The 10,811-nt window shown below is 34.5% G+C and overlaps 1 protein-coding gene across 1 annotated transcript; it reads right to left on the reverse strand.

Annotated features, from left to right (window-relative positions):
* Positions 1 to 9,193: 9,193 nt before the first annotated feature.
* Positions 9,194 to 10,204, reverse strand: LOC133325043 (uncharacterized protein K02A2.6-like). The gene has a single exon (XM_061533871.1). The coding sequence runs from the start codon at positions 10,202 to 10,204 to the stop codon at positions 9,194 to 9,196; it is 1,011 nt and encodes a 336-aa protein (XP_061389855.1).
* Between the last annotated feature and the right edge of the window lie 607 nt (positions 10,205 to 10,811).

The raw sequence follows: 10,811 nt of genomic DNA on the forward strand, positions 1-10,811 counted from the left end.
CTATTCCAAAATCAGTTATTTACACATTTACAATTTTCAAAATTTTCAAAAAGTAAACAAATATTTTTCATTTATAAAAATACTTAATTCTGATTGGTTGAATTTAATTTGCTTCTAGTTTTGTTCGTCAAGGCGAAATTATTATTATTATTCGCCTTGTTAACAATTTTGACATATCATGTTCCCAATTCGCCGATGCGACTACCTTATATATCTACCTTGCTAGTAAATATGTCAATATTAGGTGGCATTACTTCAAAATCAACACAGCAGCCAAGGCCTATATAAGGTCGGTCAGTAAGCACAGGTGAGTATAAAGTTTGCTGTCAAATCATATTTTGAAATCTATACATACATAAAAACAAGGTGTATTAAATAAGGTGTAAGTGACAATCATATGGTTTTAAACTTTTTTCTTTATTGTTTGTAAAGTAAATTGTCAAAAACATTTCCAACAATTAATTACGATTTACAAAATTGTCTTTAAATTTAGGGTTTTAATAAAAAATATGTTCATAATGACGGACGAAAAGGAAACCTTGGCTTAAATCAGATTTAAAACCGTTCGCTGATTTGATCCAAATAGTTTAAGTTTTGTATCCCGTGTTCAAATCTGTTCATAAATCAGAGCTAAACATACGTAGCCTATATTGGAATCTGTCCCTTGGTATCTCCATAAAATCTATCCAAAGGTGAAAGTCTTTGATATACTCCTATGAACAGATTGTACAAGGGCAACACAATTTCCTTGATTTAGTCTTTGGGCGGGGATTTATGTCTACCAAACTTTCATTAAGGAGGCGAAATTTGAAGGCAAAAAAATTGTAATTTACAATATAAGCAACATATCCAGGAACCAAGGGCTACACGTTGGAAACTTTTCACAAAAATTCGTGACCGGGTCTTAAACTTTACTCCCTAACGTAAAATTTGCCAAAAATCCAAGAATATACAATTTTTTTATTTTTTTCATCAAAGAATAGTTCTTGACAAAAAATAATAAACATAAATGGATAATTGTTTTTGTTTATTTTTGTCAAAATGACAATTTAATTTCTATAACAGCAATGTTGTTTTTGTAAAATGTTAGTTGTTGTAGCTGATGCATACACCTTATTAAATACACCTTGCATACAAAATTAAGTTAGACGTCAAAACGAAAATATTAATATTTTGTCAACATTCAATTAAATTTGAATTTATATCGACTTTGTGAAGCACATTTGGGCTATTTCAAGAGTTTAAAGAAGATTTTCAAGTAAATTATCCTACAAATTATAAATTGTGTTGTGTTTTGGCTGTGTTTTTTTTATTTAAAGGCGAAACAATTAGTTTTCGCCTTGGCAAAAAAATTGACGTTAAACTTAAGTTTTCTCCGACCTTATATAGGCCTATACCAGAGATGGCCTGTCAGAAACAGTGACGTAAATGACATACATTTCCGACGTATAATACATACGTCAGAAACGTCGGAAACCTACCCAAATCCATTAGGTTTTTGACAAAATAACTATTTCCATTAATCAAATTGGAAATTACGCATGCTTTACTCAAATTAATATAAAATTTCAAAATTTTCTTCTCAAAAAAATTTAGAAATGTTTATCAGTGGGTCGATTCACTATCAAATTTAAACTATTCTCAAATCGATAAAATATTATAACGACAAAATAAACAATATTTCAATTCTATAACAGTTTTTAACAACAATTGTTAAAAATGTTGTTAATAAACAACACCAAAATATTCGAAGTTAACTTATCGACAAATATTTTTCAATATTGAACATGCCTTGTTTTGTTCTGAATTTGTATGTATTTTGTTTTCAAAATGTTCAAAATTAAAAGCTTTTTGAAAGTTTATCGACAATTTGTCTACATTTTTACAGAATAACATTTTCGTTACTGCAAACGATTGTATGTGCAGACAAAATTGTCGATTGTCGGATCGTTATAAGTTACTGAATCGACCTACAGTTCTACTAAGGAATAGTCAGATATATGTAAAAACAATATACATTCTTGAAAATACATGTATATGCTGATAATATTGAAATAAATGACGTTTACTACATTTATTACATTTTATACAGGTATATGACGTTTTCGACGTTTACACCTCTTTGACAGTCGAAAACCTAAAAATTTGTCACACGGACCATCCCTGGCCTATACTGACCGACCTTATATAGGCCTTGACAGCAGCCTTTCAGAAGTTGGTATACCCAAGGTAGATATATAAGGTAGCCGCATCGGCGAATTGGGAAATTGATATGTCGTAATTGTAAACAAGGCGAATAATTATGAATTTGCCGTAATTTATCAAATTTGAAGCGAATACCATTCCACCAATCAGAACAATGTATTTTTGAAGTATTAAAAAATTGTTTAGATATTTGATAAATTGTATAATTTTGTCAAAATCCTAAAATTACGAATGAAAAACATACTTAAGAATGCAAAAAGCGTTTGACTATTTAAGAGATTGGACGATACTAATTTTTACTGATATCAAGAGATGGACCAATGCTGAATATGTTTTTCGAGGTATTTCTTAGCCTCTCAGGACTAACTTGAGTGAGAATCAAAATTGTGAAATCTATATACAATATACATACATATATAAAAGAGCTTAGTGTTAAGTGAGTGACTGACTGACAGATCATCGCCCAGACGAAACGGCTAAAGCTAGAAGCTTGAAATTTTGAGTGTGGGTTGTTGTTGGTGTGTAGGCGTGAGATAAGGCTGGGTTTTTGGAGATTCGTACTAGAAGGATACGAAAAGTACTAAAATGTACCAAATATGGTACCCTTTGTATTAGACGAACGGGAAGAGCTAGAATTCTGAAATTTGGAATGTGGGTCACTGATGGAAAGTTAGAAAGATGTACAAAAGGGTTTTGGAAATTCGACCTATAAGTGTACTAAAATTACTAAATTTAGTTCTAATTCTACATATATTGAACATATATAGCTAAAATCTTGAAATTTTATATAGAATACAGGTTGGGAAGTGGTGTTGATGTATAGAAATGGTTTAAGATTTTCGTACTTATGTTTTTTAAAAAGTACTAAATGGTACTAAATTTGGTAATATTTGCATTTAGTTGAGTGTATATAGATGGAATCCTGAAAATCGGAATTAGGACTACTATTGGAATGCAGGAATGAGGTAGCTTTAAAAATCGTACCTTTGTGTACGAAAAGTACTTAATGGTACTAAATTTGGTGCAAGTTGGATTTCGGTTCACATATAGAGCTGGAGTCTTGAAATTGGGAATTAAAATTACAGTTGCAGTGTAGAATTGAGGTAGTTTTGGAAATTCGCACTTATTGGTACGAAAGTACTAAATCGGATGAGCCTTAAACCTGAAATTTGGAATTCTGATTACTGTTGAAGATTGAGCTATAGAGACATCTGTGGAAATTCGTAATTGTGTGTACGAAAAGTATTAAACGGCACTAGATATGGTACAATTTGGATTTGGGTGAACGGAGAGAGCTGGAAACCTAAAATTTGGAATAATGGTTGCTTTTAAAATATAGAATTAAGGTATGGAAGCATAGTACGTATGTGTACTAAATGGTACTATATTTGGTACAACTTGATTAAGTGGATAGAGTTGGACTCCAGAATTTTGGAATTAAAATTACTTTTGAAGTGTAGGATGGACGTAGTTTAATTATAGAAACAAAAAGTACTAAAATGTATCAATGGATAGGGTTGAGATCCTGAAATTTTGATTAAATTAAATTGAACATTCAAACTTAAAGTACGAAAAGTACTAAATGGTACTAAATATGCTACAATTTGGATTTATGTGAACGGATAGGGCTGGGATCTTGAAATTTATGATTAAAATTACTATTGGAGTGTGGTGAACGGATAGTGCTGCAATCCTTAAATGTGGACTAAAGGTTATTATTGGAGAACATGACTGGGATAGTTTTGGAAATTCGTACTTATGGGTACGAAAAGCACAACATTTGGTACAAATTGGACATTGGTGAACGGGTAGAATTCGAATCCCGAAAGTTGCAACTTAGGTTACTGTGGGAGTGTAGATTTGATAAAGTTTGGAATATGGGTACGAAAAGTACAGAATGGTACCAAATCTGGTACAATTTGGTTTTTGATGAACAGGCAGAGCTGGAATTCTTAAATTTTGACATACGATTACTATTTGAAATAAGGATTAAGGTATATTTGGAAATTCGTACTTATGAGTACGAAAAGTACTAAATTTGGACTTTGGTGGAATTAAGATTACTGTTGGAGAGTTAGATTGATGTAGTTTTAGAAATTCTTACTTATAAGTATGATGGTACTATATTTGGAACCATTTGGATTTGGTTGGATCCTGCGATTTGGAATTTAGATTACTGTTGAAGTGTAGTATTTAGCTATAGAGATAACTATGGAAACTCGAATTGATTTGTACGAATAGTAAATAGAATAGCAAATGCACTAAATTTCGATTTCGGCAACGGAATCACATTATATGCATAGAATCACATTTTATGTCGATTTATGCATGTCCGTCTGTCTGTTCGTCTGTCTGTGCATGTTAAACAAAGTACAGGTCGCATTTATGATCCGAATTGGATGAAATTTGGCATACGTCACATATTTGGCCCAAGGACGAACCCTATAGAAATTGGGGAAAATCTGTTGAAATTTAGATATAGTTTCCATATACATTTTAGTCCGATTTTAGGTAAATAGTGCACCAAACTTCCTATATATCCTTCGATTTACACGAAATTAGGCACAGCGGGCTGAATTACGTCTAGAACGATGTGTGTTAAACATCGTGAAAATCGGTTCCGATTTAGATATAGCTCCCATATATAACATCGTCCGATTTAATATAAATGGTGTACCAAAGTCCCTATATATCTTTCGACTTACACGAAATTTTGCATGGGGTACTTTTCTACTTTCCTTACTGGTTTTAATCTGTTTAATGGAAGTAAGAGAGATTTTGGAAAATAGTGCTTTTGTGTATGAAGAGTACCAAATCGCAAACTATAGTAAAACTAATTTACAGTATTTACGATACCATATGAAATATTTTTGTATTCCTTTTCCGCATACGAAGTAGCGGGCACTTTGCTAGTAATAACTAAATCATATGTATAAAAGATGATTGTTCTTGATGGTTTCAGGTCTTATGGTAGGCAAAACCTCAAAATTGTCATCAGTTGGAGCCTTTAACCTTTCCACAGACATAACTTCATGTAGAATGGAATATAATGATATTTTAAGATTATAACATTTAGTATTGTAAAAGGGTGGGTCATCACTGAAACAGTCAATATTCATACAGATTTGGGCTTAGAGACGGTACCGTTCTAGTCAACGGAAGTAACTGTAATTAGCATTTTGAAAAATAAACCGAACACCTTCCGTTTTACCATTCAAGTGTTCCCACTATTTATTTTCCTGTTTAAATGTTCTTCTCCTTGAAGGGTATAACTTGTGCTTCTATTTGCTGTTCAAGTCATATCTGTCCATTATTCTGTACTTTATTAGGTTATGATGTTCCTTCCGTTCTGGTCAAAGGCATATACTTCTTTTCTCATTGGTTTTTTTAATTTTTTTCATAACATTTATTTCAATAAATGTATGGGTATACCTGTTTACCATTTTTACTTGTTCAAAATTTTCGAGTAAAAAGTTTACAAAGAGAAAGCCATTTTATTTTGTGTTCTCTTAAATTTTTTGTGTTCTCTTTATTGCTTTGTAACCAAACAATGCAAAATATTTTCAGGATTTCGATGCACATAAATTGAATGAAAACCATTATTCAATGACTAATGACGATAATAAGTGGATGACTCTACCCCAGAACAAAGAGGATCATATAAGCAATTTAATCGATCGTTTAGACAAACGTCATAATAACATCGCAAATCCAGGAAATGAATACAAAAATAGTTTTATAACACCACCGACAAAAAAGCGTATGTTCGACCATAATGATTACACACAACTGATGAAGGATGGAATACAATTTGATGTGGATTATTTAAGTAATGCCAGCAAAACGGATCTCGAAAGCAAATCATTTAGTATTGCTGATGGCGACGATGAAGATGTTATTGAAATGAGCCATACTTTTGCAATGAATTACTGGCATTCCGCTACCGATGACATAAAGGCAGACGAACAAGATGATATAGGTCAACAATTAGAGCAACGGATCTCATTTCAAGAAGATGTCGTTAGTATTGATCTACTAATTTTTATCACATACTTTGAAAAAATTATTTTCATTTTGCAGGACATTGAATCGGAATATGAGCAATTTTACCCAAACGACACTTCAACAATTTTCACACATTTTAGCGGAATCGAAGCATTCAAGGCACCACACTTTCCTGGCGCACAACAAAAGTTTAGATGTAGAGTTATTAAAATCATTTCACCAACAGTACTTCAAATAATCCCTATTACAAATGATTACAAAAATCATGACGTCAACATGCAGATAGCTATAAGAAATGCAGCGAAATCAGCACGACCACTCACGAACTTGAATCCATGTACACCATGTCTAGCATGCTATTCGAAAGACAAAAAGTGGTATAGAGCTGTCATTCGTTCTACCAATCAAGTATCCAAAACGGTTGATGTTTTATATGTCGACTACCTGAATAGTGAAACTCTTCCTACGAAATGTGTTCGAGAGTGTCCCCCAGATATATTGAGATTGCCTCAACGCACTTTACGTGTACGTTTGCATGGCATTAAACCAAATAATAAATTTGACGAGTCGGGAATACGTTTAGCTTTGCACAGAGCTGTAGCTAAAAAATATCTAATTGCTGTCATTAACAAGCGCCATAACCATCAGCCATCTTCCGCTCGAATTGATACAAATTTAAATGAGGTTTCATTGTATGAATCTGAATACTACTTGCAATTACAAATTCCTATTTACGAACATCTTATAAAATCGAAATTTTATACTACAACAAATTAACTGTATTGAAGAATTTTACAATTTTGTTATTCCTATGGGATGTTAGATTTTAAGCTCGGATAAACTTTAGTTTTATTGAATGTTTAACATGAATTAATAAACAACAATATATTCTAACGTTACTTTTATTTAATTAACTGTAAATTTATAACATGAAATAGTATATAATGCAATTTTATATTAGACGGAGAAAAGAAAGTTCTTGGCGAGTATGTTAAGAGCCCAGATGGACAAACACGCCATAGGCCAAGTTTGCAGCTACTGCAGTTTTTCTGTTTTGAAATGGAGAAAAATACGATTTGATTGCTTTTATGTTGTGAATAAAATACTTTTTTATTATTTAATAAACATAGGCAAGATTTATTCTGGGAACTAAAATAAGTTACAAAATGTTGAGCGTGCTATGACAAGACTGTAAGACAACTCGTACGCGAAGAGACTATGTGAGTGACTGAATGACGTAATTCTTTGTGGGACCGGAACCATTGATGATTGTGGAGTTGAGAAATCTTCTGTTGGTAGGCTGATATTGAAGTCTTCTAATAGTATCTGTAGAGGAAGATTTCCGTTTTGCTCGTGTGAATCATCGGTATCGGCTTCTCTGGATCTTAGTTGATCTGTGTGGGATCGCACGAGAATATGACGGTTGTTCAATTGAATGAGAGTGTTGTAGGTGACGTTTCCTACTTTTTCGATGATTTCTCCTGGGACCCAATAGCTTTTGTTGCCTTTGAAGTTTTTGGCGTAGACAAGGTCTCCAGGGTTGAAATGTCTTTTGATAGTACCATGTTTTCGGTTGTACTGTTTTTCCGTCTGGGAATTCCTTTCTTGACTCGCTGGAGGAGGTTTTGTGATTAAGTCGAAGACCGTTCTCATTTTTCTGCCTAGGAATGATTCCGCTGGTGACAGTCAGTAGAACGATACACTTCCAAAAATGCATTTGATGGCGTCTCCTCTCCCTCGGATTTTTTTAAAGATCGTTTAAGAGTGTCGACGAATCTTTCCGCTTGACCGTTGGAGTTTGGATGATATCGAACAATGCGCGTGTGCTTGATTCCTCATTGAGAACACCAATTTTCGAATGCTGCTGAGGCAAATTGCGTTCCGTTGTCCGATACGATTTGTTCTGGATTCTCAAATTGTGAAACAAAAGTTGTTAATAACTTTAATGTTGCCACAGTTGTGGTTGATTGTGTTTCCAATATGACAGGATATTTGGAATATGAGTCCACAATAATGAGGTAATAAATGTTATTTATAGGACCTGCATAATCGATGTGGATGCGTTCGAGAACGCGTGTTGTTGTTGGCCAAGGACAAGGGTTAGTTTTAATTGGACTTTTTGCGTTTATTTGGCAATTGTTGCACCTTTTTATGTATGATTCAATGTCCTTGTCTATATTAGCCAGTATATGTAGCTTCGAGCTATGGCTTTGCTTCTTTCTGCTCCTATGTGACATCGATGAAGTTGCTTGAGAATTTGTTTTCTGTAGCATTCTGGTACAATTATTCGAGAGTTCAACATGAGACAATCATCTGTTATTGATATTGACTCTTGCCTGTTGAAATATGGCAGAATAAATGAATCGATGTTGTTTTTGTGTTCGGGCCAGCCGTTGTTAACATAATTTGAAATCGATTGTAAGGTTGTGTCCTTCTTTATTTCTTCCTGTATCATTTTGAAACTGACTGGGAGTGTAGATACAGCGTCTGTGATGTGATACCTCATGTCGTTTTCTAGATTGATTGAAGCTATGATGCACTCGTCTTATGGTTTTTCATGTGCGCTTATCAATCTGGACAGTACGTCTGCATGTCCGAAATCGTTTGTCTTGGTATACTTTATGTCGAAATCGTAGGTAAGGAGGATTAGAGCCCAACGTTGTAGTGTAGACTGGAATAGCTTTTTTGGAACCAAATATGGAGAGTAGTGGTTTGTGGTCGGTATGTAGAGTGAATTTTCTTTCAAAGATCATTCTGTGAAAACGTTGTACGGCGAAAACCAAAGCTAGTCCTTTCTTTTCGATTTGACTGTAATTTTTCTCATTGGGAGTTAATGATCTTGAGATGTGATGAATGGCTTTGATGGTATGCTCTGGGTAAGTATGGTATATTACCGATACCATGTGAGGATACGTCTGCTGCAATATGTATTGGCAGTTTCGGGTCGTAATGAGTGAGTAGTAAATCAGATGTCAGAATGCGTTTACATTCGTCTAGAGACTGTTGACACTCTTTGGACCTTGTGTTCCTTTTTTAAGAGGTCATCTAGTGGTTTCCTGATTTTCCTCATGTTGTTGACATATTTTCCATAGTAGTTTATGGAACCGAGTAAAGATCGCACCTGAGAAATATTTTCTGGGACCTTTATATTCTGTATTGCAAGAATTTTGTCTGGATCGGGTCGTATGCCGTCCTTATCAATGATTTGACCAAGATACTTGATTGATGGTTTGAAAAATTGGCATTTTTCGAATTTGAGTTTAAAACTATAATCTTGTATTTTCTGTAATAACAGGTTAAGATTAGTCTTCTGATCATTTAGTGATGTACTCGCCAAGACTATGTCGTCTATGTATGCTCGAGCTCCTTGGATGCCTGTGCATAGCTCATCCATGATTCGCTGAAAGGCTCCTGGTGCGGATTTGATTCCTGGAGTGAGGCGATTAAATTTGTATAAACCCTTGTGGGTGTTTATTGTAAGTAAGTCCTTACTTTGATCGTCGATTTCCACTTGAAGGTATGCGTCGGAGATATCTAAATGTGTGAATATCATGCAATTGTGACAGTCGGCAAGAATTTCTTCGGCAGTGGGCAAAGGGTATTGGTTTGGTTCAATTGAATTGTTGAGGCCCGTAGAGTAGCCTGCACAAATTCTGATTTTACCGTTCTTTCTGCTCACGACTATTGACGCTGCGAATTTCGAAGAATTGACTGGTGTGAGGATATTTGCTTTTTCAAGTCTATCTAGCTCTGTTTCGATATCTGCTCGTACGGTGTATGGAACTGGACGTTTTGCAATGAAAACTTCTTTTGCATCTGGTAGAAGTTTAATGTGGACTTTAGTTTTGGTGCAGAGACCTAAACTGCTGTTGTCGAAAACTGTTTGATACTTGTTTCTCAGGTTAGATAAGTATTCGTCGGTTGATATTTGGCGACACCAAGCTGAAATTGGTGTGTCCCAAAGGTTAAAACTTTGTATCCAGTCGATGCCCATTATGTTTAGGTGATCGATGTCCGTTACGTAGCAGTGTAAAGTTAGCGTTTTGTCTGATACCGTTATGTTGCATTTCCGAGAATTCTGATGCTGTTTGAATTGACGTCGGTTTCTGTATCATTGGTTTCTGATAGGTGAGGCTGACCTATCGTTTCCCAAGTTGATTGTGATATTATTGAAATATCTGAAGCTGTGTCGATTTGTAATCGAACTTTCTTGTTGTTTATCTCAACGGTTGTGTATTTTCGCAATTGCTCCAATTTGAGTTGCTTCGATGAGAAAACTGCATTGGCGTTGTATTTTGCCTTGTCCGATTTGACAATGTTCTTGTCTGTGGATTTACCTCTTTTTGCACTGTGACAAAAGTTATCCTTGTGACCTGTCTGTTGACACTTTGAGCATTTGTGTGTTTTGAAGGTACAATATTTTGTGTAATGCATTTCTCCGCAAAACCAGCAGGGTGTTTTGAAGGTACAATATTTTGTGTGAAGGATTCTTATTCTTGGAGAATTTCTTGACTGCGCAAATTGATTGCGGCTGATGCTCGATCAGTGTGTTGTCTGTTTTGAGATCCATCCATGTCGTTGAGTTTCATCTACAAGTGTGT

This window comes from Musca vetustissima, unplaced genomic scaffold, assembly GCF_032173495.1.
Source record: "Musca vetustissima isolate MV318-11 ecotype Yass unplaced genomic scaffold, APGP_CSIRO_Mvet_v1 utg38984, whole genome shotgun sequence".
NCBI classification, from domain to species: Eukaryota; Metazoa; Arthropoda; class Insecta; order Diptera; family Muscidae; genus Musca; species Musca vetustissima.